The sequence below is a fragment of the Eumetopias jubatus genome, unplaced genomic scaffold (genome assembly GCF_037043125.1).
Source record: "Eumetopias jubatus isolate StellerSeaLion01/CBP00866 unplaced genomic scaffold, mEumJub1_p1.0 scaffold_1, whole genome shotgun sequence".
NCBI classification, from domain to species: Eukaryota; Metazoa; Chordata; class Mammalia; order Carnivora; family Otariidae; genus Eumetopias; species Eumetopias jubatus.
This window is the reverse complement of record NW_028274807.1, coordinates 133,813,728-133,835,239: the sequence shown is the minus strand read 5'-3', so window position 1 is coordinate 133,835,239 and position 21,512 is coordinate 133,813,728. Positions and strand designations below refer to the sequence as shown.

The window sequence follows — 21,512 nt, the reverse complement described above, 5'->3', positions numbered from 1 at the left end:
GGGAGAAGCAGGCTTCCCGCCGAGTAGTGAGCCCGATGTGGGACTGGGATCATGACCCAAGCCGAAGGCAGACGCTTAACAACTGAGCCACCCAGGAGCCCAGCAATAATTTCTTGATAGGACACCAAAAACATATGCAACAAAAGAAAAAAATAAACTGGATTTAACCCAAATTAAAAACTTCTGTGCATCATCCACAATAGGATGGTTATTAACAAACTGTGGAAAGAGCCAAGATGTCCATCGACAGATGGATGAAGAAGATGTGGTATATATACACAATGGAATATTATGCAGCCATCAAAAGGAATGAAATCTTGCCATTTGCAATGACGTGGCTGGAACTGGAGGGTGTTAATGCTGAGTGAAATAAGTCAATCAGAGAAAGACATGTATCATATGACCTCACTGATATGAGGAATTCTTAATCTCAGGAAACAAACTGAGGGTTGCTGGAGTGGTGGGGGGTGGGAGGGATGGGGTGGCTGGGTGGTAGGCATTGGGGAGGGTATGTGCTACGGTGAGCGCTGTGAATTGTGCAAGACTGTTGAATCACAGATCTGTACTTCTGAAACAAATAATGCAATATATGTTAAGAAAAAAAAGAAGAAGAAGATAGCAGGAGGGGAGGAATGAAGGGGAGTTAAGTCGGAGGGGGAGACGAACCATGAGAGACGATGGACTCTGAAAAACAAACTGAGGGTTCTAGAGGGGAGGGGTGTGGGGGGATGGGTTAGCCTGGTGATGGGTATTAAAGAGGGCACGTACTGCATGGAGCACTGGGTGTTATATGCAAACAATGAATCATGGAACACTACATCAAAAACTAATGATGTAATGTATGGTGATTAACATAACAATAAAAAAATTTAAAGAAAAAAATAAAAATCAGGTATTTAAAAGGTAAAAAAAAAACTTCTGTGCATCAAAGAACACAATCAATAGAGTGAAAATGCAACCCACAGGATTAAAAAAAAAACTGCCAATCAAATACCTGATAAGGGGCTAATATCCAGATTATATAAAGAACTCCTACAACTCAGCAACAAAAGAACAATCCAATGAAAAATGGACAAAAGACCTGAATAGACATTTCTCCAAAGACATACAAATGGTCAATAATACATGAAAAGATACTCAATATCACTCATCCTTAGAGAAATGCAAATCAAAACCAAAATGAGATACCCCCTCATACTCATTAGGATGGTTATTAACAAAAACACTGAAAAGAACAAGTGTTGGTGAGGATGTGGAGAAACAGGAACTTTCGTGCATTATTGGTGGAAAGGAAAATTGGCCAGGCACTATGAAAAACAGTATGACAGTTCCTTAAAATATTAAAAATAGAATTACCATATGATCTAGCAATTCCACTTCTGGCTATATACCCCAAAGAATTGAAAGCAGAAACTTAAATATTTAACTTCACACCCAAGTTCGCAAAAACATTATTTGTATTAACCAAAAGGTAGAAGTAAGCCAAGTGTCCATTAGCAGAGAATGGATAAACAGATTGTAGTATATGAATAAAAGGGAATACTATTCAGCCTTAAAAAAGAAAAGAAATTCTGACACGTTTCAACGTGGATGAACTTTGAGGACCATATGTTAGGTAAAATAAGCAGTCATAAAAGGACAAATACTGTATGGCTCCACTTGTATGAGGTACCTAGAGTAGACAGATGGCAGAAAGTCAGTAGTTGCCAGGAGTAGAGGGGAAGGAGGAAGGAGAACTACTGTTTAATGGATATAAAGTTTCAGTTTGGGAAGATGATTATGAGTTCATAGATAGTGGTAGTTAGTGATAGTTGCACAACAATATGAGTTTCTTTTCCTTTTTCTTTTTTTTTTAAAGATTTATTTATTTGAGAGAGAAAGAGAGCACAAGTGGGGAGAGGGGCAGAAGCACAAGCAGACTCCCCGCTGAGCAGAGTCTGACTATCCCCAGACTCTGAGATCATGCTCTGAGCCAAAGTCAGATGCTTAACTGACTGAGCCACCCAGAAGCCCCAACAATATGAGTTTCTTAATGCTAATGAATGATACACTTAAAAATGGTTAAGATAGTAAATTTTATGTGATGTGTATTTTACCACAACTTAAAAAAAAATAAATGTTTTTAAAAGTTAAACATAAATTTACCACATGACCCTGCAAACCCATTCCAAAGTATCTGCCCAAGAGAAATGAAACATATCCATACAAAGCTCTGAACACAGATGTCCACTCAACATTATTCGTATCAGTTAGCCAAAAGGTGGAAAGCATCCAAACACCCATCAACTGGTGAATACATAAACAAAATATGGCATATCCACACAGGCGAATATTATGTGGCATTAAAAAAGAATGAGATGCTGATACATATGCTATATGACTAAGCCTAAAAACATTATGCTAAGTATAAGAAGCCAGTCCCATATTGTATACATATCAGTTCCAGAAAAGGCAAATTTATATACACAGAAAGTAGATTGATTAGTCTGAGGCTGAAGTGAAAACAGGTTTGACTGCAAATGGACACAAGGATCTTTTGGGAGAGATGGGACATCTAAAACTCAATTTCCTAAAAGTCATTGAATTGTAAACTTAAAACCACAGACTTTTAGGGCATCCAATTATATCTCACTAAAGTTTTTTAAAAAGGCAAGAACTGGGGCACCTCGGTGGCACAGTTGGTTGAGTGTCTGACTCCTGGTTTTCACTCAGGTCCAGCTTGGATCATGATCTCAGGGTCGTGGAATCGAGCCCTGGGTCATAGGATCAAACCCCGAGTGGGGCTCCAAGTTCAGCGTGGCGTTGACTTGGATCTCCCTCTCCCTCAGCCCCTCCCTCCTAAAATAAAGAAGTCTTTAAAAATATAAAAAATGTAAAAATTAAAAGGCAAGAACTGCTCATAACTAATTATCCCTTCAAATAGAGGTCTTCTACAAAGTTTCACCAAAACTGAGGTATATTTTCTCCTCACAAATTAAAGAAGCTTAATAAGCTATATTTGGGGAAAAGGGGGGGGCAGCAAATAGGGGTCTCCATCTCTCTCCTCTCCTGATGTAGAAAAGCAAAATAAGTTAGCATCTAGGTGGCCACACCTCCACTGTCAGAATCTGTCTTGGCAAAAGAGAGTTAAGTCATTAAGTAGGTTGCCCTGTTCTTTAAAATGAATGGAGACTCTGGGGCACCTGGGTGGCTCAGATGGTTAAGAGTCTGCCTTCGGCTCAGGTCATGATCCCAGGGTCCTGGGATCGAGTCCCACATTGGGCTCAGTATTCACTGGTGCTTCTTTTGGGCTCCCTCATTCAACACTCTTGACTTGCTGACATCCAACTTTCTGGCACATTGACAGCTTCATTCGAGCCTCACTGGACTCTAAAGGGATTTCTGTACAGTGAATCTAGTTCCCCTCCTTGGATTGTAGTATAAACTGTAGGGTGTAGCCTCCAGAGGGTGGGGGAGGAGAAACGGACACATTGCGGAGACGCAAGAAAGGGAGTGAAAGCCGGGATGCAGGAGGACAGGGGAGAGGGCTAACATTTCATTTGCCACTGTAGTGAGCTGTCTGAATGTTCCTCTTAACAGTGTGCATGTGTTACTCTGGAAAAAAAAAAATCTTTTAATCCTATTTTAAAACAACAACACCTGAAGTCCCTGTAAGCAGTTGTGATCCCAATAAATTTGGAAGTGAAGTGCTTTGGAAGCAATTTGGATAATGCTCTTGTGACTTGGAGCAGTGCTTCTCTAACTTTAATCTGCTCCCAAATCACCTAGGAAATCTTAAAATGCTGATTCAGATTGAGTAAGTCTAGAGTGGAGCCCAAGATGCTGTTTTTCTAAAAAGTTCCCAGGTGAGGGCCACATGTGGAGGAGCAAAGACCTGAAAGGAGAAAGTGATCTGATGGATGTGTTAACACCTTCCTCTTTTCCCAGGATTAACTTCAGTTTTCCATATTCGGTTTAAATGTAAATGGCTAGCTAATCCTTTCTGGGACATAAATTCTTTCTTTCTCCACTGTGACAACAATCCTTCCAGTTCACACATTTGTCCATGGAAAGCCAGCAGACACCATAAAGCTAGGACTTGAAACTGGGATTTTAAAAATCTGGGTACCTTTTTTTTTAAGATTTTATTTTTAAATAATCTCTACACCCAACGTGGGGCTCGAACTCACCACCCCAAGATCAAGAGCTGCATGCTCCACCAACTGAGCCAGCCAGGTGCCCCAAAAATCCAAGTACTTTTGGCACAAGTGAAAAGGAGGTGGGAGTGGGGGATGGAGACTTCCCTCAGGAGACAAATTTGCCTGGAACTGAAAGTAAAAACAGAAGTGGAAGGAAAGAAAAGATAACCAGCGTGCTAATCCAGGCAGAAACATCTCTGAAGGCCTTAATGAACAGTACCATTTCAGTCTGGAAAGTCACAAGAACACAGAGCAAATACTGCAGAGTGGTCAAGGATACAGAAGGAGAATGGAAAATATGCGGTAAGGAAATGACCCAGGTATAAACACCCTATTCAAAAGCTCCTCTTCCAAGCTCTCCAAGAGGACTCTGACCTCAAATCAACAGAAAACCTTCCTGACTTCGCTGTCTGGAAGAAATCCTAGGCCCGGGCTGGAGCTCAATCAGGAACTGCCCTCTTTATGCTAAATAATCAGGTCTGACTGAATCAAAGGCCCAACCCTTGGTCATTATCTAAAAAGGTGCTAAATGACTCTGGTGCTTACCAAATGGCCTAGGGATGGGCCAGACCCTGCATCACAGCGGAGTCACGTCTCCAGGACCAACCCAAACATGCTTCACCCCTGGAAAGGCCTCAAGAGGTCATGAATGACACCAAGGCCAAGAAACTCGTGCCCCAGAACCCTAAATCCCAGACAATCCCTGTATCTCTTCTAATACACACAGAACTAATCTCAGACTTTATCGGTGAACTTGCCAACGCAGACACCTCAGTCTTCAACGGTGGAAAGACCTGTCAAACTGTTTGGCTGACATCGAGCAGGCCAGACAACCAGCTGACAGAATTTTTCACTCTTCGGCCTGTTGTCCTGGCACAAAGTCAGCTGGGAGGAGCAAAATAAACAGTACCATATATGTCGCTTCCTCGGACAGCTCACACTCCCATGGTATCCATCATTATCCGGGCTGACAATTCGCACACCCACTTCACCAGCCCAACCTGCAAAGCAGCGCTTCCAGCCTGCATTCCCAACTGCCCACATCTGGCATCTCTGCCCAGGAAGCTAGCTCTACATTAGGCTCCCCCTCAACCCCAACACCCCTTTCCAACTAGCCTATTCCCTTCAGGGGCATCCGCCTTTCTCCTAGTTCCTGAGGCTCAGTACATCTGCATTCAATGCCCTCACCCAAGGCCATCTGATTCTTCTTTTCAAGTGTCTCCCAGATTTACATCTTCTCCATTCTCACTGGCAGGGCCCTGGGTCAGGCTTTTAACAGCTGGTTAGCAGAAACAGCTTTCTTCTCCCTTTCAATACATCCCCACTCCTGCTCCATCTAACACGCACCGGACCCACCCCCCTACTCTAAAATGCCATCTAACAATGTCCAGCATTCCTGCCTGATACTTTCCAAGGCAATTTTAGCCGACATCATCTTATTTTCCCCTCCCAATAACCCCACAGGACAAGTAATTCAATGCTTACAGAAGGGGTGTGGCTTGCCTGAGTTACCCCAGCTGGCAAAGGAGCAGGGACCAAAACCAAAACCTAGAACTTTTCGCTGGCACTCTAAAATATCTCGGTCTCCTCCTCCTTAAAGTGCAAAGACTCACTATTATTAAATAAATTCAGTCCAAAATTTTCTGCCTGAAATTCATGACTTTCTAACAACTGGTTTCTTCTTTACCCAGAGAGATGTTCCTTTTTTAACCCACAATTTCTGTGTACTTGTTTTTCCTTTTTTTCAATTTGGCTGGTCTCTTTATTAAGATCAGTAGTTATTTAGCTCTGCTTTTAAATGTAATAGTAGCTACCATTTTTGAGCACTTAGAATATTCCAGATACTAAACCAAACTGCTAAGTGGATTATCTCATTTTATTATCAAAACAACACTTGACTACTAAAAGACACACCTAATTTAACACAACCAGAAAAAGGACTCTTGATTCTCATCCACTTCTAAAGCTGCCTCTCTCGTGGTCCTGCCCAACTTTGTAGATGGAGCTACCATCCTTTCCATTGCTCAAGCCAAAATCCTAGACATTGGGTTCATTTCAAGTCCTATTGCCTCCACACTCCTAATATTGCCCCAAACTGGCTAGTCTCCCCCACCCCACTGCCATCACACTCACGCAAGCCACCCTCCGCTTTCTACCCACATTGCAGTAACTTCAACTGGCTCTCTTTTTTCTCTTGCACAATTTACTCTTCTCAAAGCAGACAAAGGGGATGCTTTAAACACAAATCTTATCTGAATCCATCTGAAACAGCCCAGATGCCCAACAGCAGGTGAACAGATGAACAAACCGGTACATCCATACAGTGGAATACCTCTCAGCAAAAAAAAAGAAATTAACCACTGACACATGCAACAAGAATGAATCTCAAACATATCATACTGAGTGAAAGAACAACAGTATGTACTGTGTGGCATCATTTATATGAAATGCCAGAGTATCAAAACTAGTATACCGTGATACAAAGTAGATCAGTGGTTACCTCTGAGGGTGAGGCATTTAAATGGCAAGGAGCAGAAGGGAACTTTCTAGGGTGATTAAAATGTTCTGGGTCTTGATATGCATTTGTTGAAAATGATCAGAACTGGAAATCAAATCATTTCACAGTGTGAAAATTATACGTACTCGGCCATCTGGCCCCATCTACCTCTCACTTCATCTCCTACACTTGTCCCCTTGCCCCTCATCTAGCCACAAGGGTAACCTGGCCACCCTCAAGCATGCCAAGCCATTTCTGCCCCAGAGTCTTTGCACTCCCCACCTGGCACTCTACACACACACACCACCTGGCACTGTACACACACATACACCACCTGGCACTCTACACACACACACACCACCTGGCACTCTACACACACATACACACACACCCCCAACCCCCAATGGCTAGCTTCTTGTTGTCATTCAGGCCCCAGACTGTGTCCCATCCATAGAGAGACCTTTTTGGGCACGTACTGGAAGGACTCCCCAGGCACTGTCATTTACTTCTCTGTTTTCATTCTCTGCGTGGCATGTGGCACTTACCACTTTCTGTTATTTTCTTGTTTACTGTCTGCTTCCGCTACCAGAAGCAAGCTCTGCAAGAGTAAAAACCCATCTGTCACTGTGTCCCCAGCATCTAAATCAATGCCTGGCACATGATATAACAGTTTGTTGAATGAATGGGTAAAGTTGACAATATCACGCTCTCCATTTTACAGCTATGAAATCTGAGGCTTGTAGAGGGTAACTAATCTCCCCATGGTCACACAGCAAGAAAGCAGCACATCAGGATTCAAACCCAGGCAGTCTGTTCCCTGGGTCCACATTCCAAAGCACTCTGATGTCTTGCTCCCTTCACTTTTGCTTCTCTGTTGTTTTATACTATTCAATCCACCTAGGCTGAGCCTCTCTCCTACACTTCTACCTGCCCCCAGCTCATAATGTTTTTTGTCTGTGCTGACTTCATGCTTGATTACTCCCTCGAATCTTACTTTCCCTCTATACCTGTCTCCAGAGCAAGATGAGGGGCTCCTTGTGGCTTTCACTTCCTTTTGCCACTCACCACCCACCAGGGCAGAGCCTGGGCGCAGGCACCTAACCAATACTGGTGGATGTGTTCCCTTGGAGGTGGGGTGAATCAGGTAGTCCTTCCTGTGGGTATGTGCAAATCCTGGGTTACATGACTCACTTTGGTATTTCAAAGTAATGCTGACCTTGGCGTCCCTGGCATTCTGCCATCCAGTTTCAACACCAGCTTGTTAGAGCTAATGCAAATTAGAGCTGCCACCATCAGTCACTATGATACTGCTCAAGTCTCATCCCTGTACTTCTGGAATCTTCTGCATACCACAGAAGCCTCGTAGAAGGCTGCATAGGCCAAGAGCATGCAATGATGGGGGCTTTCTATGAGGGTGGAAAACTAATGGAATCATCCCCAAATGTCCTGCCCTGAGGTCAATGAAGAGACTACTCAAAGCCTCCTCCTAAAGTTAGGGGGCATATCATTCCAAATGGATCATTAGAGACATTATTTACACTTTTTTGCAAAATACATGTATTCATCTCCTGATTAAAAAAATAATAAGCCCTGTGTCTGGGCTTCTGGGTACAAACAGAAGAACATATCAAAGAAAGCCCATGGTAACCTTTAGTTTTAAGTGGGCAGCAAAGCAACAAAAAATATAAATAGTAGTTAGAAAACATGTCTTTGTAGGTGATTTTTTTTCTAGTTCACTAACACCATAGAGACTTTTAGAATACATGGTGGGGCCTCTTTCTCACTTCATAGGTGTTTGGTTTTTTTTGTTTGTTTGTTTAAGTTTTTTTGTTTATTTGAGAGAGCAAGCATGAGCAGGGGAGGAGTAGAGGGAGAGGGAGAAGCAGACTCCCTGCTCAGCAGGGAGCCCAATGCGGGGCTCCATCCCAGGACAACAGGATCATGACCTGAGCCAAAGGCAGAACCGAATAAGCCACCGAGGTGCCCCTCACATCATAGGTTTTAACTCCACTGTCTCACAATACAATTCCCGCGTGAGAATTTACTTCCAATTTGCAGAAGAGGAAACGGTGGTCAGAGAAGTTCACATCATTCATTCAGAGGAGGATTAAAAGTGGGTGTGACTCTCCTTGTTCTATCTTGTGGAAATCCAGGCCACCCGGCAAGTGCTGAAGGTCACCAGGTCTGCTGTAAGCACAAGGGAACGGCACTTAGCTACGGAGTCAGAAAATGCCGTTCCAGCTCCAGCTCAGGGCTGCCCTGCTCCTGGGACCACGAGACTTTGGGCACATTCCTAATCTCTCTGTGAGCCTGTTACCTTGTCTCTACGACACAATTTCCTTTCTTCCAATCTCACAAAGTCTGTGAATATGAAATTCACTGTGAATATGAAATTACCCATTTATTCAACAAATATGTATTGAGCACCTACTATGTGCAAGGCACAGTCAGTGGACCTGGGATATGAAGTGAACCAAAGTCCCTGCTTCAAGGAACTTCTGTCCCAAAGGAAACAATATGATATATATATGATTTCCAAGTGTTGAAAAATGCAGTAAAGGAAAACAAAACAGGTAACCTTAAAGAGTAATGGGGTGCTAGGGGCGCCTGGGTGGCTCAGTCATTAAGCGTCTGCCTTCGGCTCGGGTCATGGTCCCAGGGTCCTGGGATCGAGCCCCGCATCAGGCTCCCTGCTCAGAGGGAGGCCTGCTTCTCCCTCTCCCACTCCCCCTGCTAGTGTTCCCTCTCGCTGTGTCTCTCTCTGTCAAATAAATAAAATCTTTAAAAAAAAAAGAGTAATGGGGTGCTGCTTTTTTGACAGGGGGTGGTCAGAAGGCTTCTCTGAAAAGTTGGCATTTGAGAACAGACCAGAATGAGGCTTGAGAATAAGCCACACCAATACTTGGAGAAGAAGAGTGTGCAATGCAGGGGGTATCAGCATGTATAATTAAATGCCAGAGATGAAAGCAATTCAATATTATACAGATTCAAGGGGCACCTAAGTGGCTCAGTCAGTTAAGCGTCTGACTCTTGGTTTCGGCTCAGGTCATGATCTCAGGGTCCTGGGACTGAGCCCACCCCCCCCACCCCCACTGGGATCCAAGCTCAGCAGGGAATCTGCTTGACATTTTCTCACTCCCTCTCCCTCTGCCCCTCCCCCTTGTGTGTGCACTCTCTCTCTAAAAAAAAATAAATAAATCTTTAAAAATATAGAAAGATTCAATTATATTTCAACTGTGATGAAAGGTGATGAATTGTCATAAGGAATTTAGACAGGAGCTCCCTAAGCAGAAATTTAAAGCAGCCCATGGAAATAAATGTAAAGTAGATAAATGGCAATAGGTTTAATGTAACACCCCCATGTACATGTGCACATGAGTAAAAAAGACAAAAATCCTGCTGTGTTAAATACATCAATTACAAAACAGATTACTTCGTAAGTGGATAGTCCATATGAGTCCATTAAATAATAAGCTTACATATTTCACAGGAGTTTTCAAGGATGAGCTGTTATGCCAAAATTGTGCTTTGAGTAATAGAGTAAATCTGTGCTCCTCACTGCCTCTCCTGGAAAGAGGTAGCCTCACACTTCTGGGGATTGGGGATGTGGGTGGAAGGAGGGTGAAGGAGAATGATCTCTTTCCTGCATCTCCATCCCCTAGGCCAACAACACAACACAAAGGTGTCAATGCCTACCAGAGCTTTAGGTGCTGGGTTGTAGCCAGCCTTCTAGAAACCCTGCCACAGCTCCCAACATGTATGGTTCTGCCTGGTTTGCAGGATACAACATATAATTCTAGGCATCTTCCAGAACCGAGGATATGAGACAGCAGAGCTTCACACGGATATTTACCAGGAAGGACTGACCAATACAGACTCCAGAGGCAAAGGAACTATGCAGACTGGGCATTCTACCAGCTGTGACGTCACAGGCCCCCAGCACCCACCTCCCTAGCGTTCTGCCCCTCCTCCATCCCAATGCTCATCTACAGCCCTTCTTGGTTTCTTGTCCCCATTCCTGCCCTCATGGGTTCTTCCCTATATTCCAAGAACTTTCACATATGCTAAATTCTGAAATATCAAATTCCCATCTTTTCTAAGATTTAATTAAAATTCATTTTATGAAGTTGTCCACACCCAACGACTTCCATCCTGAAAATGGCTGACAATTTTTAAAACTCGTTTTTACTTTAAGAACGTGTCTTTACAAACTACTACATGCAGCAACATGGATGCAGCTCACGCACATCATGTGAGTGATAAAAGCCAGATGCAAAAGAACGCAGGCCACATGATTCCATTTATGTCAAGTTTAAGAAAAGCAAAAGTAATCTCTAGTAATAAAAGAATAAGGGTTACCAGAGGTGGAGAGGAGGCACAGGGGGCCTTCAGAGGTGCTGAAGATGCCCGACAGCTCCATCTGAGTGGCAGCTGCACGGCCACGTGCCTATGTAAAAATTCACCAAGCTATATATGCTTATGATATGAGCACCTTACTGTCTGCATAATAAAATTAAGAAAAAAGTGACGTTTCTCTGAATTGTGCTGTAACACTGCTGTGTGTGCAGTCTTCCGCGGAGCTGTTTTGGGACTTCTAAACATCCAAGACAGTCAGTTCCTTACCTCTCTGGCACATCGGGCACCTTCCACAGCCTGAGTATGTATCGCTTTCATCTTCCTTCAACAAGGGATTCTAATGGGCCAGCACAGTGACCATTCTTGATTGTCAGCTTTAAAAGAATCAAGGGCATGCATCCGTCTGCCCTAGCCCAGTAATAAAAAACGCTTATTTTGTTTGCTTTATGGCCTGCACAGTTTCAATGAACTAGAAAAGCCTTTGAACATACCTCGCAATAGGAGTAACAATAAACATCAAATGAGAGCCATGGAATGTGTGGAACAAAATTGTCTCTGTAAGCCACTGAGAAGACCATCGCCTCCACCCCACATGAGAGTTTGGAAAGGGGATGCACAATCGTGCACTGGAAAGAAAATCTACTATGTGGGCCAGCTTTTCCCAGAGCAGCCAGTGCTGCTGAGGAAGTTGCTTAACCTCTTTGGGTCTCAGTCCCCTGCTAGTAAAACGACCTTCCTTACCTTCCTCTTGCACCAGGTAGAAGCAGCAAATGACACGAGGTGTAACACTGTGGCAAAACACTATCAACAAAACTGCTGAGACCCGTGGAAAGTTTCCAAAAACGAACTAAAATAGTCATACGTGGGCTACCTGTATTCCTAGAACTTTCACATAATGCTCACCTACTCCATCTTCACAGTAAGTCAATGAGGTGGCGCCTGGACTCCCACTTCACCATGCAGGAAACCGAACCCCAAGGCTGTTACATGGCTGCCCAAAGGCACCCAGCACGGAGGGAGAGGGAGGAAGACTTTCCAGGTTTGCTGCAGTAGCCAGCCAGTCCACGTGCCTCCTGTTCTGCCACAGGTGCTTTGTGTTTGGATCACATTAGGAGTAGGAAACCATCAAGAGTAAGAAACCATTGACAATCATTCCCAAATAACTACCTTCTTCTCCTGGAAAGAGCAACAAACCAAATCAGAAGCCACTGAGCCTTGGAAATCCAAGTTTTATTGGCACTGCACACAGTATCCAAATCTTTCATTTGAGGAGATGTTCCGATCATTCCAAGGTACCTCACATGAAACTGTGTTTTACCCTCAACATTCCCTATGATGGGTTAAGACCTGTGGATTTACCTGACAGAAAGAGAATTAAATCCCGCCTATGTGGACAGGTAATCAGGTTTAAATCTGCTCAGTGGTTTTAAAAAAACAAAACAGACAAAATAAACCAAAAAAAAAAAAAAATCAAAAAACAACACACCAGCACTGCATCACCAAATGCTATTTGCAAGCACATGCTTCCTAAAACAAAACATTCCTCAGCAGATTTTTGTTCTCTTTTGCCCTGTAAACTACTTTCTCAGTTACATAAAACTGCAAATTGCAATCTGAAGGCTTTGCAGGCTTGAATTTCCATCTTCCCTGAAAGTTTATGAAGAAACAATTAAATCTGGTCATCTTTCTCTCGGGCTTTTTGTATTGTGCCTGCCAAATGAAATATTTTTCCTATGTGTGCCTGGCTCCATGATATCACCTCTTAGAGAAGTCACCACACATGAAATAACTGTATGCTATAGATTTATGTGGCTAAAGACCACTCTTAAAAACACTGTATCTACGCTCCATGTTTGTGCTTTGCTGTAGCAATACTCTTTATTTGATGAGTCTCCAAAAAGATATTTTTAATTTGGTTTCTGTTTGCAAACTGTGAATACATACAAAGTATCACCTTAAACAGGTGCCCAGGGCAGGAGAAAAGTTTTTAGGGAGAAGGAAGAGGTCTAAGAACTGAACTATAGTGATGGATGCATATCTGTATACCTTTACTAAAAAGCATCTGACTGCACACTTACAGCTGGTGACTTTTATGATCTATAAATTATACCGCAAGAAAGCTGTTTAGAAATATGCCCCATGATTCACCAAGTGACATTTTTCAGGCTTCAAGTGTTATGCAAATTAACCTTAAAAGCATTAATTTTTCCAACGTTGCAAATGTATTCATGGTATTCACGGTCAATACAATTTTCCTCTAAAACAGGGTTTCTTAACTCTAGCACTACTGACATTTGGGACCAGATAATTGCTGTGCAGTCTATCCTGTGCAGAGTGGGCTACTTAGTAATACCCTGGGCCTCTGCTCACCAGTTGCCTGTAGCACTTCCTCCCTCACACTGACAATGACCAAAAAATGCCTCCAGACATCGCCAAATATCCCCGGGGGGGGGGGGGGGGGACGGGACACGGCTCCTGGGTAAGAGCCACTGCTCTAGATTTTGACAGTTGAAAGAGAAATTTGCTCTCTGGAGGAGTGACTGACAAATACAAACAAAGGTGTTGGGGGCTCTCCCCAACTTTAAGACTTACTCTAGGTCCCCATTCACCAGCTCCTGGCTGGTAGGTAGGATAATTTTTCTCTGCCTCTGTCCTCTGCATATTCTACAATCAGTGTTACTTTTAGATTATCACCATTGTTTTTTTTAAGTGAAGCCTAATTTTATAGCCCATGTCCACTCTCCAAGTGTGGCAGTTGGCCCAGAATCGAAGCAACTGGCTTCTCCATAAATGCTCTGTGGCCACTGACTCTGACAGACAATGCAGCAATTACATTTACCCAGCATTAATCCAACACTTTTAGGTTCCAGGAACTTTGGAGGACCCTTTCTCTTTTAACTTCAAGGGTGAAGTTATGGTCTCCATTTTACAGAGGAAGTAATCAAGGCTCAGAGAAAACCTAAATGACTTGTGCCCAGGGTCACACAAGTGGCAGAGCTGAGATTCTCTAAATCCCACGTTCTTTCCTGACTTCCACCTTACCGGTGTACTCCCTACTTTGGGCTGCTGTAGGGGCTTACCACGGGCCAGACACCCAGCTGGATGCCTCGTACATACTAACGCAGTTTAAATCCTCCCTGTTATGCAATGAGACAGTATTATTATTCCTACTTTACGGACAAGGAAATGGAGTCTGAGGTAAAGTCCCTGTCCAAGGTCACAGTACTGGATATCCTCAAGTCTGAACTAAGAAGCACATGCTCTTGGCCACTATATCGTACTGCTTCCTTTCATGTAGAAATGGCCTGTTTCCTTAGGAAGAGTCAGTGGGGGTTTTTAGTAAATTATTATATTAAATTCAAGGACATTGAGATTTGGCCTACTCATACATTTACTTAAGTTTCTTCTATAACACTAAAAACTCAATCCTGTGGACACCTGTGAGAAACCTAGAAATGTACTATGTGAAAGAATTCCCTCTACCCCACTGTCAAGAAGCAGTCAGGCTAAAATTTCACCACTACTATCTTCAAGAGCTAATCATTTCCTCAGCTTTCTCTTCTCTAGTTCATTCACCCAATCAACAACCACATCACTTAGAATCTATTCAGAGACAAACACATATCACATAATCACACAATTAAAAATTGTGATAAAAATGGGGCGCCTGAGTGGCTCAGTCATTTAGCATCTGCCTTCTGCTCAGGTCATGATCTCAGGGTCCTGGGATCGAGCCCCGCATCGGGCTCCCCACTCTGCGGGAAGCCTGCTTCTCCCTCTCCCACTCCCCCTGTTTGTGTTCCCTCTCTCGCTGTGTCTCTCTCTGTCAAATAAATAAAATCTTTAAAAAAATATTGTGATAAAAGCACTAGGAAGGAAAAGTAAGCACAAGGGGGTTCCAAACAATTTATATTTGGAAGTCTGGCCAAGCAGGTAAAGGAAATGCAAGGAATGTGAGATGTGCAGGAAGAGTTGGAAGTTAATTTGAAAGGGAGTCAGGAAGAGCTTTCAGTCCCAGTAAACAGTATGTGCAAAGGCCCAGAGGTAGAAGGGAACCATGTACGCAAGGCCCTGAAAAGGGGCCAGACATAGCAGTGGTAAGGCCCTGCAGCAAAGAGAAATTAAGGGTCCCAAGTGGAGGTATAACATGGTCAGATCTATATTTTTAATGATTACTCTGTGTCACACAGAAGAAAAGTGACTCTCTGAAGCAACCTTTGCCAGAACATAGTTCAAAGAACTCTACCCTGGATCCGGCAAAACAAGTTTGTTTGTTTCTTCTTTTTTCTTTTCTCCAGGGTGTGGTATACCAACCCGGGCTGTGAACTAGCTCCCTCCTCCTCCTGTTCCGTTTGTGAAGTTTAAAGGCCAGATCTTTTATCAGGTCTGGGACCTGTTTTTCTTTTAATAGCCCCCACTAAACTACTCACCTCTTTCCAGGTCCCTCCTCACTCTCTCACCTCTCCACTCCCTCCAATTATGCCAAGGGGCCCATGAGTGACAAAAGGTCCTTTTGGGGCTTTCTTAGGTGAAGAATAGAGACAAGCTGAGAAAGAACCACAGATCTGCTCTCTCACACTCCCCTCACACCCAACTAAGTACAGTTTAGAAAAAAAAAAAGGCAAATCTGAGAGAATGTCACTCCCCAGGTTAAAATTCCCAGATTCCGCAATGCCTTCTTGGCCACACACATTGCCCTCCAACCTGGTGGCCTCAGCCAATGCAGCGTTAGCTCCTGCTGGCCCAGCTCCAAGCTTTCACAAGTGCTTTCAGTTTCTCCACTGCAAGAAGCTTCACATCACCCCACTGTGCACTACCAAGAGTCCTTAGCACCCACTGACACTTCCTCCAGGAAGCCATTCCTACCGCACCCAAGCTCCAGCCCAAGAACTGCCCTCCTCTGAGTTCCAAAACTGCCCTAAGAAAGCAGGTTTTTTTCACGTCATTGTACATGGTTCACTGCCTACCTCCCCAGGCCCCAAACACACGCATGCACGTGCGTGCACACATACACATACACTCAGTAGCTCCAGGAGAGCACATTCTGGGTGTCATGGCCCCAGCATCTAGCACAATGCCTGGAACCTAGTTGACCTAGTTGGGCCTCTCTAAATATTTACTGAATGAATATTAACTGAAGTAATGAGCAAATGAAAATGGACACTTCCAGAGTCTCCCAGGAGCAGAAAGAGAGGCCTTTAATGAGAAGTTTCCCTTCCTAAAAGTCTGATTGTGAATGTGACCATGAAACACACAAAGTCACAAACATTAGAAGAGGCTACATCTCACACTCAGAAATCTGAAAGGATCAAAAAAAAATCAATGGAGGGCACATAACAGGTTCATGGTTTTGAGGACCAAAATTTCAGGGAAGTTCTCAGGTTTTAGGGCAACAGTAGGCAGCTGGGAGAGAAGGTGTTCATCATGGGCACCCAATAAAAAGCCAGGGCAGGGGGCGCGTGGGTGGCTCAGCTGGTTAGGCGACTGCCTTCAGTTCAGGTCATGATCCTGGAGTCCTGGCATTGAGCCCCATGTCAGGCTCTCTGCTCAGCAGGGAGTCTGCTTCTCCCTCTGACCCTCACCCCTCTCATTCTCTCTCTCAAAAATAAATAAAATAAAATAAAATAAAATAAAAAACAGGACAGAAACGCTGACAGTTCCTATGTGAACCCATTCCAGCTCCTGAACGTCAGGTCCACCACGTAACTGAGCTTGTTTTCAATTCGGGGCACAGTTCTCCCTTCTGCCTACTATACTCCAGGTCTTGTTGCCATTAGTCTTATGTCCTTTATAACCACCTCCTGGCCCTTCACCCTTCTCCTTTTTTTGCAGTCCTTCAAAAATACCAACCACATATTGCCCTCAGAGGAGGGCAGTTTGCTTTCTTGGCTGAATTCAAAAGGGATTAATAATATATTGCCCAGGTCTGAATTAGGGACTTGCTACTGGTCACTGGACCAGCATCACATCAGCTGAGTTTGTTAGAAATGCAGAATCTCAGCCCCACCCCAGACCTATGGATTCACAATTAGCATTGAAATAGCTCCCCAGGTGATACCTATGCACCTTAAAGTTTGAAAAGCCCTAGAGCCAGATCCTACATTCGTTCAGCAAATATTTAGTAAACCCACGTAGGGTACACGGTAGGCATTCAACATACACGTGAGGATGTGAATGGTGTGGGAAAAAGGGTAAGCACAGACATTCCACTGAGGCTGAGAAGCTCCAGTAAATACTAAAAATGGCAACACTGGGGAGAGAGGTTCCAGCAGGATTAATAATCTTTACTACACCAAAATTCAGAAGTGGCCCCTGCAGACTGGTTGTGGGAATCTGGACTCTGGGAACTTGACCCTGTTTGCAGCAGGCAGGAGATATACATGGGAGGTGTGTGAGTGTGTCTCTTCCCCGCCTCAGCCACAGGCCGCAGGAGCTGACAAGGCCAAGTCCCCGCCCCCCTCAGCTGTCACCCTGTCAAAACAAAGCCGCTGCTGACAGCGCAGGGCCAGCCTGCCCCGCGGCCTCGGGCAATCCTCCCACCCCCGGAGCACGGCGCCCACATCTGGATCTGCAGCTGAAGGGCTACGGGGGGCGGGGCGAGAGCTGGGATGGAAAGGGGATGGCAAGAAACGCGTGTCAAACTGAGTCGTAGTGCCCGCCGCGCTGGGCTGTCACCTCGCCAAATCCTGTTTACACCTCAAGCAGCTGGGACAGCGTTTTAACTAAACAAGTAATAATACAATAATGACGGGGCTGTCACCGCGCGCAGCAGCGCCTCCTCCCTCAGCCTAGGGCGCCGGGAGCTCCCGGACCCTCGCCTCGGGCTGTGCTCACGTTCCCACCCCGCGCGTTCCGCCCCCTCGATCTCCCAAAGCGCTGGGAGTCCTGAAGCCAATTTCACTCTCACTCCCTTCCACTCAGCTCCTCCCAGTGGGACACGGAGAGAGGATGGAAGAAGAGGGGACGCTCAGATCCCCCCAAAAGAGGTTTCCTTGGCCCTGGGGCGCTTGCCACTTAGTAAGCGCGGCTCCACTCTCTGAAAGGTGCCTCTGGCGAACTCCTACAGAGCAACAAAGCCCCAGAGCAGCCCAGGAGCGCAGACGCAGAGGCAACTCCTTCCAAAGGGGAAGAATGAAAGGCTCCCGATCTGAGCGATCCCCTCCGTCCAACCCAACAGGACTCTTGTCCGAGAAGAAGCTAACTGGGCGCGGGCGACAGCAGCACTTCCGCGGTGCAGCGGCCCCAGGCGGGAGGCGGGAGGCGGGAGGCGGGGGCGGGGGGTTGGAGGGGGAGGGGGCGAGGGTCCCGCGGGCAGGGCCCTAGCCCCCCTGGGCGGCCGGGAAGCGGCGAGTGAGTACCTTGCAGGCGGAGTACACTCCGAGTTTCTCCAGTTTCTTGGCCCGCGGAGCCGAGCGCAGTTGCGCCTTCTTCACGGCGATCCGGGCCGAGCCGCCGCCTCCTGGTCCTTCGGCCGTGCCTGCCGCCGCCACTGCAGTCGCCGGTCCGCAGGCGCCCGAGCCCCCGGCGGCGGCGGCGCACGGGGAGCCCTGCGGCGGCGCGGGCGGCGGCGCGGGGGGCTGTAGGGGCAGCGCCCCGAGCCCGGCCCCTGCCCCGGCTCCTGCCCCGCCGCCGCCCGGCCCGGCCCCGCCAGCCTCGGACATGCCGCCCCGGAGCACGGCAGGAGGCGCCGAGTGTCAGGCGCCGCCGCCGCCGCCGCCACCGCCGCCAGGGTCTCCCTCTCGGGCTCTGGTCGCCGGGAGAGCGAGACCCTCCCCCCACGCCCTCCCGCCCCCTTCGCCCACCCCCCTCCCCGCCCCCGCCCTCCCCCGCGCGCGCCGCTCGCTGGGCTCGCTCCGGCCGCGGCCCGCGCGCTGATGGTGGCGGCGGCGGCAGCTGCTCCCCCAGGAGGGAGGGGACTAGCGGCTCCGCTGCCGCCGCCGCCACAGCACACGCCCTCCCCCGGTTCTCCTCCCCGGGGTTCTACTCCGCGCCCCGGCCGCGGACATGTTCCTGGGGGCTGCGGACTAGGGGTGCGGGCCGGCGGGTGCCAACCTCTCGGTGTGTGTCGGGCCCGGGCGGCCCCCCTCTCCCCCGGCCTCCTTCCCGCTGCCCGCGGGGTTTGTGCCCCCCCCACCCCCGCGCCTCAGCACCTAGCGCTCGCCCGCCAGGGGGCGAGGCCAAGCTCTGGGTAAGGATGAGGGAGGGGGTGAGGGTGGGGGTAGGGGGGCTGGAGCCCAGGCACCTGCTGGCCGCCTCCATCTCCGCAGCCCCCCCAGCCGACCCCCTGCTCTCCCGAACGAGGCAGAGCCTCCCAGTTATTTGTTCTTCCACTCTATTCCACCCTCTCCGAACAGAGACAACTTCCTCCACCCTAGCGGGAGCCAGACACAAAAAAATATTTTTGAAAAGAACCCGTCCAAGCTAATCCTTTTCTTTGTTGCTAATTCACCAAAATAAAGGCGTAATGTTTTCTATTTCTTTTTAAATACTTTTCTGTGCAAGTTTTTTTAAATTAAGAACGCTTTCTTCCTATAGCAGTGTCTGGATCCCATCTGCTGGAGGATAAAAAGACTGTTAATATTTTCTGTAATTTTTGTTTAAAAGCACTGGTAGTTAAAAAGAACGGTTGTCTAAAAGCACTGTCAAAATGAAAACTATTCGCAGTGGGAAAAGTTTGAATACAAAAAGTTTAAGAGGGCTCATCTCTGCATGGTGGGATTATAACCTTGCTATTTTCTTTTATATAATGTTACATAGTTTTCAAAAATTGATATCGCTGGCATTCATATTAACCATGAAAAAATTTAAGCAGCATCCAAAAGAATGAATGTTGATTTTGGCTTCACGCTTAAAATTTTTTTTAAAAAAACCTCGACTCAGCGTTTTCAACTATTGTTGAAAACTGTCGTTTTCATTGTTGACAATGAGGAGGGTGGTGTTTAGTAAGGTGGAGTGCACATTCCAGTTTTTCATTTGAAAGTTGTGCACTCTTGGTGGGCCTTTCTAAAACAGTTTTTAAAAGCCCAACGCTATTTCTCAGGACCCTTCACAAGTGTGTGCTTCCGTAATATGAGTCATAATTTTTGTGTAATATGGGTCATAATGTGCGTATTATCAAATTCTTTGCATGCCATGTAGCTCTCTGCCAGAGATGCCTTAAGGAATGTGCATTTCCCTGGAAACATTCCCCTTGCCATCCCGTTTTTCCGGTTAATTTTCTCTATCTTTTTTTCCAGATTCTCTGTGTTCTTTTGACTTTTAATGCAGAGCGATATTTTAAAATGAAAAATAAAGTTTGTATATCTAAACAGCGACATTAGACAGCACAAAAGGAAATAGCCTCTCCCAACTTGAGTCTAGCCTGAAGGGGGGCGGGGTGGGAAATGGCAGACTCTGGTCAGGTTCCATCAGGACAGTCTCTTGCGTGATTGGTATGCTTCACTTTAGCACTACTCCTCTCTCCTGCTTCTACTGAGGTTTTGCAGATTATTAGCCATTCTCACCACACCAGGATGGGAATCTTTTTTTTTTTTAAAGATTTTATTTATTTATTCTTGAGAGACAGACAGAGAGAGAGAGGCAGAGGGAGAAGCAGGCTCCCAAGGAGCAGGGACCCCGATGCAGGACTCGATCCCAGGATCCTGGGATCATGACCTGAGCCGAAGGCAGACGCTTAACCATCTGAGCCACCCAGGCGCCCACCAGGATGGGAATCTTAAAGGCTCTGATCCCCAGATCAAAGTCTAACATCATGATGGCAGCAGACATTGATAGGGGTTTGAGTTCCATATGCAGGAGTTTGTCAAACCGATGGGATGGTCCACTTGAGATCTGTGCATTTTACTGGATATAAATTTCCCTCAAATATTTTTTAAAAGTTATAATATTAAACTCCAGTTAATGGTACTCATGCTGAAAGTTTAGGGTTACAGTGTCATGATATCTGCAGCTTGCTTATCAAAAAACAAAATAAATTGGGGCACCTGGGTGGTTCAGTCAATTAAGCAGCCAACTCTTGATTTGGGCTCAGGTCATGATCTCAGGGTGGTGGGTTCCAGCCCTGCAACCAGCTGTGCACTCAGCGGGGAGTCACCTTGAGGATTCTCTCCCTCTCACCCTGCCCCTCCTCCTGTGTGCCCTCTCTCTCTAAAATAAATAAGTTTTTAAAAAAGTAAAAAAAAAAAAATTCTCTCTCTCCCTCTTCCTTTGCCCCTCCCCCCTCTCCTTCCCTCTCTAAAAAATAAATTAGGGCGCCTGGGTGGCTCAGTCTGTTAAGCGTCTGCCTTGGGCTCAGGTCATGATCCTGGGGGGCTCACTGCTCAGCGGGGAGTCCGCTTCACCCTCTCCTTCTACCCCTCCCCCTCCCGCTGCTCTTGCACACGTGCTCTCGTTCTCTCTCTCTCAAATAAAAATTTAAAAAATTTTTTTTAAATTAAAGAAAATGAATTGAGGCATCTGTGAATGGGCAAATAGGCAGATGA

At 46.0% G+C, this 21,512-nt stretch overlaps 1 protein-coding gene across 1 annotated transcript in view; it reads right to left on the bottom strand.

Annotated features, from left to right (window-relative positions):
• Positions 1-18,780, bottom strand: part of KAT2B (lysine acetyltransferase 2B) — a 99,015-nt gene extending 80,235 nt beyond the window's left edge. Inside the window, exon 1 of the mRNA XM_028099099.2 lies at positions 18,390-18,780. Within this exon, the coding sequence (XP_027954900.1) occupies positions 18,390-18,692 (303 nt within the window). The 5' untranslated portion in view covers positions 18,693-18,780. The remainder of the gene's footprint in view (positions 1-18,389) is intronic.
• Between the last annotated feature and the right edge of the window lie 2,732 nt (positions 18,781-21,512).